Raw genomic sequence first — 16,843 nt, 5'->3', positions numbered from 1 at the left:
ATGGATGTTTTCACTGGCATCAACAGTAGTTGCCAGCAAAGATGTCCAGACGGGAAATCGTACCACAAACAGTGTGAGAATAGGAAGAGATCTAGAGAGGAAAAAGACGGCGGTTCCTCTCTACACTTAAATGTATTCCACTTTCTGTGCTTACAGTTCTAACAGATGTCATCTGCTTTTTGCAGGGCTGTAATTGAAGTACAAGATGGCAAGAACCAGCCACAGCAACTACGTCCTTCAGCAGCTAAACAACCAAAGAGAGTGGGGCTTTTTGTGTGACTGCTGCATTGCTATCGATGATATTTATTTCCAAGCACATAAAGCAGTCCTTGCTGCATGCAGCTCCTATTTTAGAATGTTTTTTATGAACCATCAACACACTACAGCCCAGCTGAATCTAAGCAACATGAAGATTAGCGCTGAATGCTTTGATCTTATTTTACAGTTCATGTATTTAGGAAAAATTATGACCGCCCCTGCCAATTTTGAGCAATTTAAAGTGGCCATGAACTATTTACAGCTCTATAACGTACCTGAGTGTCTGGAAGATATACAGGATACAGACTCATCTAGTTTAAAATGCTCTTCTTCTGCTTCCAGCACCCAGAACAGTAAAATGATATTTGGTGTGCGAATGTACGAAGACACGCTTGCTCGAAATGGCAGCGAAACAAACAGGTGGGGCATGGAGCCGCCAAGTTCGACAGTAAATACATCCCATAACAAAGAGCCCGATGAAGAAGCTTTGCAGCTCAGCAGTTTCCCCGAACAACTGTTTGATGTCTGCAAAAAAAGCACCACGTCCAAATACTCTCACACAAAAGAGCGTGTGTCTCACTCACGCCGCTTCGGAAGAAGCTTCACCTGCGACAGCTGCGGGTTCAGTTTTAGCTGTGAAAAGTTACTGGATGAGCACGTGTTGTCGTGCACCAACAGGCATTCGTACCAAAGTGCCAGATACTACGGTGCCGAAAAAATAGACTTTAATGAAAAGGACTCTGCTTCTAAAATAATCTCTACGCAAACAGAAAAATACAAAGGGGATTCCAGCCAAGTTGTCGATGAGTCGTCCTCTCCCGTGTCCAACATTACAAGCAGGAAAAGCAGCACGGTGGCATCCGAAACATCAGGTGAAGAAGGAAGTCGAGCCTCTGAGAGGAAGAGGATTGTCATCAAGATGGAACCGGAGGACAGTCCTGCAGACGAGCTGAAAGATTATAATATTATCAAGGTGACAGATAAGGACTGCAACGAGTCTTCTGATAACGATGACCTAGATGACGAGCAGGAAGAGCCACTTTACAGGTACTATGTTGAGGAAGAGATGAGAGAGAAGAGGAATGCTCGGAAGACTTTAAAACCCCGTTTATCCATGGATGAGGATGAAAGGAGGTGTTTAAAGAGTCCGCGGCACCTTAACAGGAAAGCTCCCTCCATCCAGGAAGATGTGGAGAACGCTCCCTGTGAACTTTGTGGGCTAACAATCACCGAGGAGGATTTGTCCTCTCATTATTTATCCAAACACATAGAAAATATATGTGCCTGTGGCAAGTGTGGTCAAATACTGGTCAAGGGCAAGCAGTTACAGGATCATGCACAGACCTGTGGAGAACCCCAGGACCTGACCATGAATGGTATCAGAAATTCTGAGGAAAAAATGGACTTGGAAGAAAACCCCGAGGAGCAGTCGGAAATAAGGGACATGATGTTTGCAGACATGCTGGAAGACTTCAGGGACAGTCATTTCCAAATGAACAGCCTTCAAAAAAAGCAGTTATATAAGCATTCTGCCTGTCCTTTCCGATGTCCTAATTGCGGGCAGCGTTTTGAAACTGAAAACCTAGTGGTTGAACATATGTCCAACTGCCTGGAGCAAGATCTGTTCAAGAATTCCATGATGGAAGAGAATGAAAGAGATCACAGACGTAAGCATTTCTGCAATCTTTGTGGGAAAGGATTTTATCAGCGTTGTCACTTGAGGGAACACTATACTGTTCATACCAAGGAAAAACAGTTTGTTTGTCAGACATGTGGGAAGCAGTTCTTAAGAGAGCGCCAGTTGCGGCTCCACAATGATATGCACAAAGGAATGGCCAGGTATGTCTGTTCCATTTGTGATCAAGGAAACTTCAGAAAACATGACCATGTACGGCATATGATATCTCACTTATCAGCTGGAGAGACTATATGCCAGGTCTGCTTTCAGATATTCCCAAATAATGAGCAACTGGAGCAGCACATGGATGTTCATCTGTATACATGTGGAGTATGTGGAGCAAAATTTAATTTGAGAAAAGATATGAGATCTCACTATAATGCCAAGCATTTGAAAAGAACATAAGCATAATCATACTGTTAAAGCATTAAGTTGGCAGCAGAGAGAACACCAAAGCAAGGCATACAGTATAGTAGACAAAAATTAAAAAAAAAAAAAAATTGAAAACAAGTCTTTTTTATTATTTTTTTTTAAGACCCTCTTAATCATAGGTGTCTAGGCTCATTACGTATATAGCTTTGAAAAGCTTCATGTGTTTAATTATTACATTTTCACTGTTTCCTAATATCAGTTTCTGTTCTTAATTTTATTGTTTTACTAAGTAGATATACAAATCATTATTTTTAAACTGTAGATTAAAAGCACAATGTTACCCCTTCACTGACTGCTATTAAACAGTTCTCGGATCCACGTCCGTAAGATGAGTGCTTTAATATTTCCACGTGTTGTTTCTTCATGTGAAAATTTTAGATCACAGCAATTAATACGCAAGAGCATAATTGTTCATAATCCCAAAATTAATTTTCAAAAGGAAAAAAAAGCAATGCCAAGAAATAATCCTTTGCTGTCTGACTGCTGTAAGGGCAGAACCGGCTGTCCCGATGCTCAGCTTCTTGGCTGTGTTGAAATTCGCATCCCAGTGGTCAGAGCACATAGGCTCAGTGAAACCTTGCAGAATTGGACTGGTGTGCACAAAGGGAAAGGGAGTTACTGACTGTCGTGGTGACTGGGGAGTTTCCAGCAGAGCGGTCGTTGTCCAGACTTGAAATTTTAGCAGAACTGTAATGGGTGCTTCTGCCCTGTGACTGACATTGGCCTTTTGCTGGCAGTCCTTATCCACGTGGGTCTGTATAACCTGCTTATCGTAATACACAAGGAAGGACTTGCTGTGGTGGACTGCTAGGAGCGCAGAATGACAGTGTGCGTTGAAGACTTCATTTCTCAGCTTAGCTGTAAATGGGTGCCTTGTTGCTTTTGTTGGGAAGTCAAAAGTGGGATGGGTGTGTAGATAGTCCCATTGCTTGGGTGGGAGGGGAAGGGGAGTGTGGCTCATGTCAACCTTAGATTTTTTTGTTTCTTGTTTTCATGATACTTTCTGAATGTTCTGTTTTTCAACAAGAATATAACAAGAAAAGACTGCAGAGTTTGTTTAATAAATGTAAAGACATTTAATGCCTTTAACGATTTCTTTCTGATTCTAGTATAGCCCTAATCTGTGTAGCTTGTCTCTTAATTTAACTCTATTTAAAAATACTGCTAAGTACCACCTGACATCAATTCAGTGGGGCAGTTTGGCCTTGGAGACAACAACTGGCTTTGACTCATAGGCACCAGCTGTCTAAATGTTAAGTGTATGGTTTTTAATGGGGGGCAGTAGGATCCTAATATGAAATGGTAGAAGGAACTATTACAAAATAAAGGCTAGTTGTACTTTCTCCCAGCAGATCTCACTTTACCAACCACAGTAGTGATGTGGCCTTCTACCGAGCCATGGAGAAGGAAGTGATTTCAACCAGCTTGTGTGTCAGTGGTGGGGCTGAAAGCAGGAGCCAGGAGCTGATCCCTTGTTTCTCAGGAATTAACAGAGTGTTGATCTTCAAAAGACTGTTTAGATAAATTAAAACAGTTCAGAATCTCCTTTATATCTATCTATATCAAACTGAGTACCAGTAGTCTTGTTTTGATTCGGTTTTAAATGTGAATCAGAATTTCTCTTGTCGGTTCAACATGCATTTCCTCTAAGACAAGGGAGTGGGGAAGGCCCCAGCCACGGCGCTGCAGGCCTGAGCTCGCTGCTGGCTCTCAGATGCTGCTTCAGTTGCAGCGTGGGCCTGCAGCATTTTGCTGGAACTGCTCAGTCTTAAGTTTTCTTGAAGGTGCTGAAGTCAGCTGGGTCCCTAACAGCACTGGAATTAAAAGTACTGCTGATGTTAATGCACTCCAGCTCTTGAGTTAATTCCAAGCTTCTCTATTACTAGAATTTTGTTACATATACTTCCTATCCCAAGCTGGACTGAAGCTCACTGTGTAAGAGTTCAAAGAATAACCAGGATGGCTTTTGTAGCACTCTCAGTGCTGGATTCAGTGGTAGAAGGTGATTAGAAGGATCCATGAAGTATTTGACCACCTGCAGCAGTGAAGTAGTTAAGCACTTGCTGTGGTAGAAGGACTGGGAGCTAATACACTGCACACAATTTCTCTGACTTTCAGGTTCTCACTTAAGATATCATCTATGACTGAATTGGGAAAAGCAGCCAAGAGAACTGAGGGAGAGCTAGAGGGTGCTGGGGAGTTGACTGAAGAGCCTGATGGTACAGGGTGAGCTGGAGGAGTGGAAAGGCTTGGTGGCAGAGCGGGGAGGGCAAAGGCTGGAAGGGTCTGGCGGAGAGACAGAATCAGAGCTGTGCAAAGGGAAGCAGAGGGGAAAACATCCTAAAGGTAGCACAGAGGGGGAGCCTGGAGGAGTGGATCAAGTCCTGTAGATGCCTGTGAGACCAGAGTGACTTAGCTTGGCTGGGAGAGCTCTCAACCCATGTGATTAGCTCACTGTGCCACAAATTAATAGTGCAGATGGTGTTCTTGCACTAGGAGAGCATGGCACAGCAATGAATAGTTAAAGATCTTGTTGAAAAGGAGGAGGTGACTTGTGCGAACTAAAAGAGCATTCTGGAATACAGGGAAAGTCTAACAGTAATTTAGAAATGCTTCTGGTCAAGAGCCATTCTCTAAGGTGTCTTGGTGTGAACTTGACCCAAAAGTGATTCACCAAAAGAACAACCAAAATAACTTCCTAGCATGAGTAGACCTGTCAACTACAAAAGTTAAATTTAGGAATTGTGAATGGTGGTATTTATGTGAACTATCTAACTTCACAAACACTCTGTAATCCCTTTGTTTTTCAATTATAGGCTGTATTGTAGTATCCGTTCAAGGAAAGCTTGTTGTTCCTACTGAACTTGAATGAATTCTTTTTCCCATTCTTACAGAACAAAACCAGTGCCTTGTTGTTCGCAGGTTTGCGTATCTAGAATAAGGCTCAGAAAGTGCATGGACTGCACTGCAGCAAAGCTTAGAGTGGATCTACTTGTATTGAATCAGAGAAAAACAGAATGACTTAAATAGCCCAACAGGTGATTGGGGAGTGCAGGAGAGCAAATCGAAGTTACAAAAGCAAAAACAAGATGCCTTGCTTGCAAATAGACGCAGTAGAGAATGTTTATGGTAATGTGAAAGTATGCAGAGAAGAAGGGGTGGGTGCCAAGCTCTTGAGGACAGAACAGGACAGTGTCGGTGGGGATGTGAAGTGGTGGTGGTTCAGCCCTCCTACTGTGAGAAAAAGTGTTCTCTGCAGAAACAGAACAAAAGCACATCTGACAAAAAAAACAATTGCAGTTATGATATCCTAGAAGTCTTACTGTTACTTGAAAGATAACGAAGGGGAAGCAAAAACACTTAAGTCAGAATTCTGTTTCCTTTAAGAAATTTGTACTTCTTGGTCACGTTAACGTAGTTCCTTTCTATTCCTTTCCTGCACTGTTTGGAGATTTAGCATATAAGACCCTTGAAAAACTTAAGGATCTTTATGGTTGGACATGCATATGCATTGATTTGGACAAAGCATAGCCAGAAAGAAACAGTGACACTATTTTAAAAGTGTTTTGCTATTTTTATTTTTAGAGGATCTCTCTCTGTTCTGCTTTTTTCCTCATTTTGGCAGTGGTGTCAGTGGCAGCCCTGAGAATTGTTAGTAGCTAACCTAGATATTAGCTTTCAGGATTATTGCAATTTGAAAAGAGAGACTTCACAAAGACCTGAAATGAGCTTTAAAATATAACAAAAGCTGTCAAGCTTCTTCAGTATCAAAGGAGATATCCAAGTGTTTAAGTGTGTGTGTGTATACTTGTAAATACTTATTGGCAACTTGCTAATTCAAAGAATATTTACATTTGTGCATAACAGTATTTGTTGCTACCAGGTCCATGAAGGAATCTTGATTTGAATAGAATATCACAGAATTCTATGAATTTGTACTTTTACTGGGGGACTATGCTATTTAATATATTCAGTTCATGGAGAAAATAGAATTCAGATATATATTTTTTAATTGAAAGCCTGAAGATTGAAAGTCTACTGTCCTGGAGAATATATTAAAAAGATATGATTATAAAAGTGACTACTTTGCCTATACTACTGTATTTGAACACACTAGTACCAAAACATCAGGTGTATCTCAGCTATTGCTGGGGATGTAAGTTTGTTCCTGATGGTGTCGCCTTGAGCTCTGTGGGTTCCTTTCTCCCTGCCACGTTGTTGCAGCTCTTTGTGCGTGCCTTCTCCCTTGTCAAAAGGCACGAGTGGGTTAACAATGTACAGGGTCAAACGACAAACTTTTTGTTTCCCTGGGAGGTTATTTTTTGTCTGGATCGGTTCCCCATTGCAGTTCCCTCTCTATCTCAATAGAAGTGGTGGCACGAGGGGGGAAATGAGTGTCTGGGGGGAGGGGGGGGGCTCATTTGCCTACATGAGCTATGTCCAAACTCAAAGCATGGCCTGCAGCTTGATGGTCCTTGAGGTCCCTTCCAAGCCATTCTCTGATTCTGAGCTGCTTAACTAAGTCTCTGTCTCCCTCCAGCATCTTTGTGGAAGCTGTATTCCCAATTCCTCCCCTATTTCCCGATAAGGAAAAAAGGCAACCCGGCCTCTCGCATACAGATGAGACACATCTATGCTATCTGCCCTCTTTATGAGAATTGGAAACCTTCCTGCGTTCAACTCACCCCGCAAATATGCTCTGGAGCTTTCTTGGTCTCTCTTGAAATAGACGCCGCAGCGCTCTGTGCTGGGTTCGTGCGGTTGGCCCAAGGCCAGCAATGAGCTGGGCCCCTCGGCCGGCCGAGCGCCGGGACCTGCTCCCACCTCCCTGTGCTCCCTGTGCCCTGCAGCTCCAGATGTGCTGCCCGCAGCTGGGCGCAGCTCACACTGCCCTCTTGCTCTCCCTTCTCCCACTGTGCACTCTTGTATTTTGTGGTAACGCTGAAAGCTCAGGAGCAAAGTAAAGTTGAGGGGATAGTGGCAGTCTGAGTTACAGATGCTTCCTAATCTGAAAGAGTTAAAAATCGAGTATTCTGACCTCCCTAATTCTTAATTGGTTTGAAGCTTGTCACAGACCTACAAGCTGAAGCATGACTGATGTGACTTTATAAAAGTCTCCTGAAAGCTAGAAGTTGGGGACATGTTTTTAAAAGTGGACATTTTTGTAGTTCTCAGTAGCTATAAACCAGTTTTCTGCATTTTTGTCCAATTTGGAAAAAACTCCTGAACTATTCTTGCATTGCGTTCTTAAGAAATGTTTGTAGGTTGAGGTTTTGAAGGGCAAGATGCCAAAAAAACAGGACATCTTAATTGTGCTTTCTACCACTATTTTACAGAGTTGCTTCTAGGATTCTGGAATTCATTGTGATTTTATTTTTTCATGAAGACAAATCCTAATTTGTAACAACAGGGCAGCAGAGCACATGACTCAGGAGTCAGCTTGCCATGACTATAAATGTTCAGCCTCGAGACAAACAGAGCCCATGTTCCTTTTTGTACAGTAAAATGACCACAGCTAGCTTTACAGTAGAGATGCTGTCAGATCATTCTTGGGCCATTTTTGCCCTCAAATATCTTTTTTTTTTTTTTTTTTTTTAAATTCATGTCATTGGAAAACAATATTGTGCTTCATAGTTTTATAGACACTGTTTCTAGTTGCTTTCCCTATACATAGTTGAGTATGTATACTTGAAGTTTCTTAATGTAGGCAGAGGAACATACTGAAATTCTATGACGAGGAAATGGTCAGAGGCCAGGTTTTGACTGCTCTTTTTTCTTCCTTTTTTGTGTAGCTGGCATGCTGCCCCTCATTTCCAGAACCTCGAATTTCAGAAGGGCTCAGTGTCTTTGATTCTCTTGCAAGTTAGAAGATAGCTCTGTTGTGCAGTGCCCCATGTAATGATCTTGTTCTAAAATATGTATCTGTCTCATGATGGATACAAGTTTAACTTCGACCATTCAGAGAAAACAAACAGATTTAATCTTTTCCTGCGCCTTCTGGCCTGCTAAAACTGTTGTAAATTTTCCTCAGCTATAACCACAGAAACAATGCTGCTTCTAGCATTTCCTGTGGGAGAAAATATTTAGCCCTTCTAGAGCTGTTCAAGAATTTTCCTCTCAACGACTAACTGCTGATGCTGGTATCGTGTTCACTCATTCCGTGATTCGTATCGGTGAGATTTTGGGGAGGTGTATATTTTGGAAATGAGACACCCAAGGATAAGTATGCCTTGTGGATCTCCAGACATCCCAAGAATCCTGACAGGGAATGAGAAGGCCTTAAAGGCCTCAAAGTCCTGCAAGTTGTGTGGACAGTAGGAACTCTACTGGGGAATCCAGGGCTGTGCAAATCTGTGTTTTCCTAGCCTGTCTGTGAGGCAGCAGAACTATTGCCAACATGAAAAATGCTAGAATCAGTCTTTCTTCATTGCTGTCCCCTTTTCCCCCCATCACAGGGTTGCTATTTTAAAAACTCATCCTTTTGGATTTTCTGTTTATACAAAGTAGAAGCATTTAGAGATGAAATCCAGAAGATCTCTCCTTTGGGAGAAGGAAAGATACAGTGGCGCTGTAGGAGGGAATACAGGATAGGATCCCTGGGAACTGATGAAGAAGTTGTCTTAGTATCCTCCCACAGCCCAGGAGGGAGCTCAGATCTCTGAGATGCATTGCTATCAGGCAGATTAAACCTCATTTTTGTACATGTATCTATGCTGTTGTGAAGCACAAGCAGCAGCCGCAGTCTGAGTGCCTGGCAGTATGAGGATAAGCCCCGCCTAACCTGCTTTCAGGCAGGGTTGTGTTTCACTTAAACATGGTCAATTTTGCTACAGAGACAGAGCTCCTGGTGAACTGTAACTTAAAAACTGAAAAAGATGTCAATTAAGACATAATAAATATCTCAGTAATCATTACTGTTCTTTCTGCTTTCTTTTGCCGTGCAAACGAATAGTTAAATAGTTCAAAGGCAGTTTTCTTTGGAGAATGTTTATTTGATTGAGTTCAGTGTGGCTTAGACTCCAAATAAAAATACTAATTTCAAACAGAGCACTACTATAAAAGTAGAAATAGTCTGTGGCCTTCTAGACCTCACAAACTATGTTGGTTTGTTACACAGAGTCAAAACAAAGATGTCCCTTAAAACACATACACATTAACTCAGTGTCTTTCATACACCACAAGCTTTTATCTCAGATCTGCTTTTCTCCCTAGCTGTTAGAGCTGTGCCAAAATCCCTGAGATCCTGGATGAATTACAGACTACTCAGCAAAAAGCAAATATGGTACGCATGGACCATCCAGCTTAGACTATTAGAGAACGGACTTTGAGAGCTACTGCTCCTATTTACTAAACTTACAGTGCTGCATGCTTTGGATTTTACAGTAAAGCTTGAATTTCCTTCTAGATTTGAGAAAGTAGGGTGAGGAAGAATGCTGTGAATGCTTCTCTTTTCTTGTTTGTTTTTTTTCTGCCATGTCCTTAGCTGGCTGAATCTTCAGATTTCTAATATGTATGCTAAGCATCAAAGAAGCACTGCTAGTTCATGATGAGATAGGCCAAGTCCAACCACTTAATCTGACAGTCAAACCCATGCAGATGCGAGCAGTACAGGAACTTGGTATCGTGCCAAATCTGGAGAGTTACCTTTGATCTGTCTCCAGATTCCCCTTTATTTGTAAACATCTAGCTAATCACAGACTTCCTCTGACTTTTATGAAGTGGAAGAAACGGCCTCCTTTGTAACATCTATGAAGTGTTTTAGCTTTGCAGATGTTCGTGGATGGGAGGGATGAGCTCCATCTTGCGGCTAACTTAAAACATGCACATTTCTATTGAAGATGGATCATTTCTGCAGTTCAGCTGAGTTTATTGTGTGAAGAGCATAGAAGCAGATCCTCTGTGCATTCCTAAAACTGCTTCTATTTTTAGGGTAGCCAGAATTTTTTAGAGTCTGGAAGGAGGGCACAACATTTTACCTCTAATCTAGCTTGCTGTGGGCTGCAAGCTATTACCAGTGCCAACAGCACTTTGGTATTCACAGCTCTGTACGTAAACCACACGACCACAGTTGGCACTAATTTACCGTATTTTTGCAGTTTCCATCAGAAAAAAATGTGACTTAATATTCATGGGCAGCTTTCCTTTCCACGCTTAGAGGTGGTACCACACAGCATAGTTGCTGCATTTGAAGGAAGCAGTTTGAAGAATCTCAGTCGTGCCACGTGAGCTGTGTATGATCTACAAGTAGCAGAAATATTTGACTGTAAAATGCAGGGTAGCATCTAAATAAATACTGATATTAAACATTGATATTAATTAAAGATTGATATTGCCTGGGGGAAAATCCTTTATTAATTTATAACCAAAAAGATGCGTTTTGTGACCTTAGAGCTAGTCAGGTAAGAGCTACTTTGAGGTAACAGCATCAGTCCAATATATTCCCCTCCAGGATTCAGAGAGTGTATTAGGTGACTGCACTGACAGTTCTTTGAAGCTAGCAGTTTGCCCAAAGGTGTGCTAGGAAGTTCAGCCCTGCGCTGGCCTTCAGGATGCTCCAGCACATGTATGGGGCTGATAAACCTGGCTTCACTTGCAGCCTGAAAGCCCTTCCTGCTCTGCAGTGCAGATGCAACCATTTGGTCCAATGCTGCTACAGTGCATGTAGAAATATCAAGTGTAAATTAGCCAGCAGTGATGTGAAAGTGGGACAGTCGTATATTTGTGCAATGTGATTTCCATAGCCAGAGAAAGAAGGCAGTGTACCATGAAAAAAAGTCTCAGAGGATTGTCTTTAGAAGTTGCATCCATGTGTTTCCAATGTCTTAACTGTTCCTAACGGATACAAAGCTGCTCATATTTGTCATGTTAGTGTGGTCCAAAGAGACGTGAATTGCAAACGTTTATATCATTTAGCTGCATTATACCCAAAACAATAATTCCGGGGGAGGTAGAGTAAATATATAATAATCACCTCTGAATTTGGCAAGTAAAATTAACAGAAACGAGTGAAGGGGCAAATACGAAGCAGTGAGAAGTATTCCAGAGTGGTGGGTGTTCCAAGCTAGGAGAAGTTCGGGCTGAAGGGAAATAATACTTACGTAATTCTTGAACATCCGCTAAGCCAAGCCATAAACCACTGCTGGAAAGTTACACATACAGTAGCAGAAATAACCTCGGAGGCTACAGAACTGAAGGTTTTCTTCAACAAGACTTTAGCTGCTTTGAAAATGAAAGGTAAAGGAGGAAGAAACAAATAAAAAATTTCTGAAACAAGACCAGAACATTGTTTAAGGTTGTGTTTTGCTGGGGTAGAGGTTGAAGGACAGGAACCATAGAGCTTTTAAAGAGTTCTCTTCTGTGGTGGGTGTTCTCAATATAACTGGAGGGGATAGCATTTAGAGCGAAACCACACCACGGCGAGGTGGGAGGGACCACATCATGCTAGCAAATATAGTACTAGAGTGTGGGCTTCTGACTTTTAATATTTTTCTTGCATTTCTTTTCTGCATGGCAGTAGTGAAATAGGGACTTCTAAGCTTCTGAACAACTGAGAGAACCAGGTTTGAAGAAGACATGAGGAAGAACTGTCGGCAAAAGATTTCATAAAAACTCAGAACCACGTGTGCCAGATCTGAATTGGCACCACCTTTGCTTTTTTGACATACTGCAGCAGTCGCAAAAGACACCAAAGCAGTCATATTAGAACACTCAGTAATTGTTTTGGACTTTTCTCTGTATTACAAAACTTACTTCCTTGTGAATATTATTTACACCTGTCAAAAACAAATTTGAAGTCTCTTTCATGGAGCAGACAGCCAAAAGAGGCAGATGCCAGGCGTTAAGGGCTGCGCTGAAATGAGCTTGCAGGATCTGCTGTTCATATGCTGCCGTGCTGCTTTTATGAAACGAGGCTTATTAGAGTCTCTGTCAAAAACTGTTTAGACTTTTTAGCTTTAAAGTTAAAAGTATGTACTTATGAACTAAAATTCACGCTTTTTTCAGACAGTTACAATGCTAAGCTAATGAGCGTTAGAAGAGGGGAAAAATGTTTTAGTCTGGAGTACAAAGTGAAAAAAAAAAAACCTTTAAAACTGAGCCCAAAGGGTCTCTGAGGAAGGAAAGGATGGTGAGAAAGATCCAGCTGACCTGACTCCCTTTGCTGCCATGATCATCATATGCAAGCTGAAGAGGACGTTCCCTGGAGCTCAGTGCTTATGTGTGGAGAGTAAAGAAATGGTGCTGTGGATGTGAAAAATTGTGACCAACAAGGAGATGAGTAAACATGCAATAATCTTCACAGGGCACAGTGTGCACCATGTTCTGGATCTGTACCTTGAAAAGGTGGTTTGAAGAAGAGAATCAGGCATTCATGTTCAGATTTGAGTAATTTAGCAACCCAAAATTTTCCACCTAAATTCATGGGAAGCAAACAAGCAAACAAAACAAAACGATGCAGTAAATGTTCAAAAATAGGGCCAACATGGCTTAAAAAATAGTGATTTCTTTTGCTTCTCCAGACAACTGGAGCAGATTGATTCATGTAAGCAGACTAAACATGCTGATCTATATTCTGCTGTAGTTATGCATCTTACTAATTCTACTTATGACTATAAGAGGATGTTTTATTGTTTAGTATAACTGTTATCTCAGTAAGAACCTGTCTGCATTTTTATTTATAATTGGCATTATTATCATTACTGTTGTTACGAAGTATGTAAAACATTGTCTGTATCGCAGCTTGAACAGGACATGTGTCTGTGCTTGCTTTACTCTTTTTGAGTTTATAAAGTTGCTATACAAATGGAAGAAAAGATGTTCAGGTATCTTTGAATGTTGTTCCTTAATCTGATTGCAGAGCCCCAGACCTTTCAGCCTTCAGGTATTTAAGGAGTCAGCGGTATTAACACAAAACATCTCAAAAATAAATACAGGATTTGAAAAGTCTGCAGTACAGGAGTGGAATGCTGACTCTGCTGCCCCAGTGGTGGTGCTAGAGCAATGGGGAGCACAGAGAATGTCCAGAAAATGCAAGATACCACTGGGGACTCCTGAGGGAGAAGGCTCGTTATAGGTGGGAAATGTAATAGAAAATGTGATGTCCTTTCCACAGAGACCAGGAAGCACCCTCACAGTAGGACTACTGCAAAGCAGAGAAGGGAAATACGTTTCTAGTATCACCTAAAGATAGGCCTTGAACTATTTCTTTTTATTTTTTAAGCAGAGGACGTCTAGAACAGGCCCTGACCGTTCTGTAACTTAGCAATTATTTGTAGTCTGTGTAGAGTATTAGTGAAGACATGCCAGGTTAATTTTCATCATCTTTAAAGCTTAACCTATGCCTCGATACAGTATCTTTAATAAAATGTTATTATGAGTCTGCTTATTATTTTTATTTAATTCCATCTTACAGCTGAATTAATAACAATTCCAGCAACAGGGTGAAGTTCCAGTTACCATCAGCTTATGTGCTCCTGCATTTTTCCCATTCAGCTAATAAGAATGACAGTGTCGAAAACTGAGATGAGTAAAAATCACATAACACAAGAGAAATTCACAGCACTGCTGCATCAGTTATCTTCAAAAATCTTCACACTAAGCATCTAACTGAATCAGAAAGATGTATCAAATTATGTCGACCTGTGAGTGTGAACTACTGTGCTTTCGTTATGCTGGTTTCCTTGCGTAAGACTTCACATCATTTCCCAGCTTTACAGCTACTGCCAATAGTTACAGTCTGATAAATGCCTTTCACAGCTCTTCCAGCCAAAATTCTTTGTTTTCATTCACGAAGCACCATACCATACCCATGTCCTTTTTATATATTCAAACAAGACAAAGTGGAGTTGGTCTTTAAGTATACTAGAAGATATTAGAAATTGGAATAAGCTTAGCAAGGTGCAGATACGTGTGAAAACATATGATGCTATTTAGTAGGAGCAAGTGGAATTTGGAATTACCAGTAAGTAAAGGAACAGCTGCTTGATTTCCACTGGAAAGAATATACGTCTTATTTTGGATCAAGTTCTGAAAACAACTGCAAGAGTGTACTGTTACAAATAAAGATGCAAATTATGATGTCAAAACAGGAGAACAATGTGCTCCTGCAGAACTGCTAAGGCATGAGTGAGTGATGTCTCCTCTTTTGATTACGGCCCTTGAAAATGAAGATACAAGTTGCATGCAGGGAACCCAGGAGAAAGCAATGGGCATGTCAAGAAAACAGTGCCTTTGAGGGTAGGTTGAATGATTTTAGGCCATCTTACAGAAGAGATGTTGAAGGGGAAGCAAAATAATTTTCATATCTGTAAAAGCAGTGGGCAAAGGAAAAATAGAATAGTGTTCTCTCTCATATCCACAATCAATAGGAATAGAAATGATTGGTTTAAATTGCGAGAAAAGAGACTTCAGACACAGAAAGGCCGACTAAGTAACCTGTTGAGTCCTTTTCTGATCTGATCCTACGATTACTCGCACGCTAGCTGCTGTACAGTCCTTTATTATTGCCAGTTAGGGAGCGCTGTCTGTTAGAAAAGGCGGCTGCATATAAAAAGTAGTGTGGAACGGAATGCCTGAATTGCACAACGCACCAGTTGATGTAGTTAGCATTAGTGATACCACCCTCAGCTTGTCATCTTTTCTCAGCAAACTTTCAGAAGGAAATGTGAGAGTGCCTTGAAACCACTTAATTATAAAATAACTATTCCTTGAAGCACCAAGGGCTGGTTTAATCAGTGTTACAAATTTTCTTCGTTTTGTTGAGCCTCATCAATCTGATCAGCCCTGTTCCAGCTGTGACATGGTGCAATCAGCTTCTTTAGTTCTTAAATTGGGGGAAAAAAGAAAAAAAGCAAACCTCTACAAGTTACACGGGCAATCCTAGAAGTGGCATCTGAAAACGTGCCAAAGATTAAACAGCCCAAAGGTGAATAAAGTCACGTGTTTTTTAAGCTCATAATTTTAAACCTGATTTCTAATTTTGGACTTGGGATTTTGGAACTTCTGGTTTGGCAGTACTGCATTACTGTGCCCTATATACTGCTGTTCTAAACATTTCCAAATGACTGCTCCCACATTTGTATAATTTGCAGAAAACATGTTACACCGACTTGCAGATTTTATTTTTCATGGGGAAAAAAATGTTTTTAAGAGAAAAATGAAATGTGGTTGTCTTTCAAAGAAAAGAGCATCTACATGCAAAAAGTGAAAGTATCCAAATACAAAATAACTCACAAAGTTACATGGCTCCCCCCGCATAGAGTACTGTTTTTAACACAACAGCACCTCGTCAGAAAAACCTGTTGTCATTTCAAACACTGGTGGTTCTTGTCTGCATTCCAATTACCTCCGTAGATTCAAAAATAGAAACGAGATGAAAAAGTTGCAGTGATGAAAGGGCAGTGTGATCAAGTATTACTTGTTCTTGGAAAAAAACAGTTATTGCTTAGATTTTTCTGTGCTGGGTGATATATTGTAAAATACTTCACTTCTGCTCGCCAGTACAATCTGATTTATGCTATTTTCTGAACAGTTTTGCAAATGGCTAATAACCTCCAGAATTTAAGATCTAAGATGTTCTGATCATCAGACCTTAGCTCCTGTATATGGCAGGCCATCAAATTTTAACTTTATTATCTTTATGGACCAAGAAGCTGATGTCTGATTAAACAGTAACTTGTGTTCAATCCTATTTTTATACTATATTGCCTTATGAAATATATGGGAAAAAAATCTTCCTGTTATCAAGATAAGGATATGGGCTGAGCGCTCAGTTCTGTTCCAGATACTGAGCTCTTGCTTCACAGAAGTCTAAATATCATCTCCAGCTCCGTCTGGGTGATGCAATGGAGAATAGCCTACAGCATATTGCATAACTGCCAAGCAGGAGACACGGGCGTATGGTCAATCCTGAACACAAATAAGTGCATCAGAAAGGGGCCTGCATACTTCCAGAGTACTGTCTGGATGTTCTGGGAAATACGGCTTACAGATTCAGGACGGGGAATCCAGCAGAAGTTTCTTTAAAAGGAAAATCAGACTTGTGTCCTCAGCATAAAACTCACTCTCTAATTTCTGAACCAGTCTGTTTGGCTCACCTGTAACATGACTGCATATGAAGCAACATAAAAGAAAATCCTCTGGCTCTTCCCATATGAGAAGATGACTGTAGAGATGAGTTGGTGCACAAATTGTGCTGCAAGTCTTAAGAGAAGTGCTGACAAAAAGCAGGCTTGTAATAGCTCTGCTGAGAAGAGAGAATAAGTCTAATGAGGTTCTGGAGGCTGTTCTCTCTAGTTAAGACTGGACTTTCTCTAAGGACATCTGTAAGAGATGAGCAATGATGACAAAATCACATCCATTTTTGGTTGGAAACAAAAGTTTAAAAAGCAGCTTAGACCTGTAGGTGTTGTTACACAAGAAGAAAACAGCAGCCGTGTGCTCAGCTGAGAAAGAAATGCTTCTGCAGGGGGCTAAATT

General features: G+C 41.0%; 1 protein-coding gene across 1 annotated transcript; it reads left to right on the top strand.

Moving 5' to 3' along the window:
• Positions 1–205: 205 nt before the first annotated feature.
• Positions 206–11,919, top strand: ZBTB1 (zinc finger and BTB domain containing 1; the record flags this gene model as incomplete). Its single annotated transcript, XM_079537566.1, has 2 exons — positions 206–2,097; positions 11,883–11,919. 2 exons carry the CDS (start codon positions 206–208, stop codon positions 11,917–11,919), a joined length of 1,929 nt encoding a protein of 642 aa, XP_079393692.1.
• Between the last annotated feature and the right edge of the window lie 4,924 nt (positions 11,920–16,843).

This window comes from Tetrao urogallus, assembly GCF_951394365.1.
Source record: "Tetrao urogallus genome assembly, chromosome: 6".
In the NCBI taxonomy this organism is placed as follows: Eukaryota; Metazoa; Chordata; class Aves; order Galliformes; family Phasianidae; genus Tetrao; species Tetrao urogallus.
Note: the sequence above shows the minus strand (reverse complement) of the source record. Positions and strands in the feature narration are given on the sequence as shown.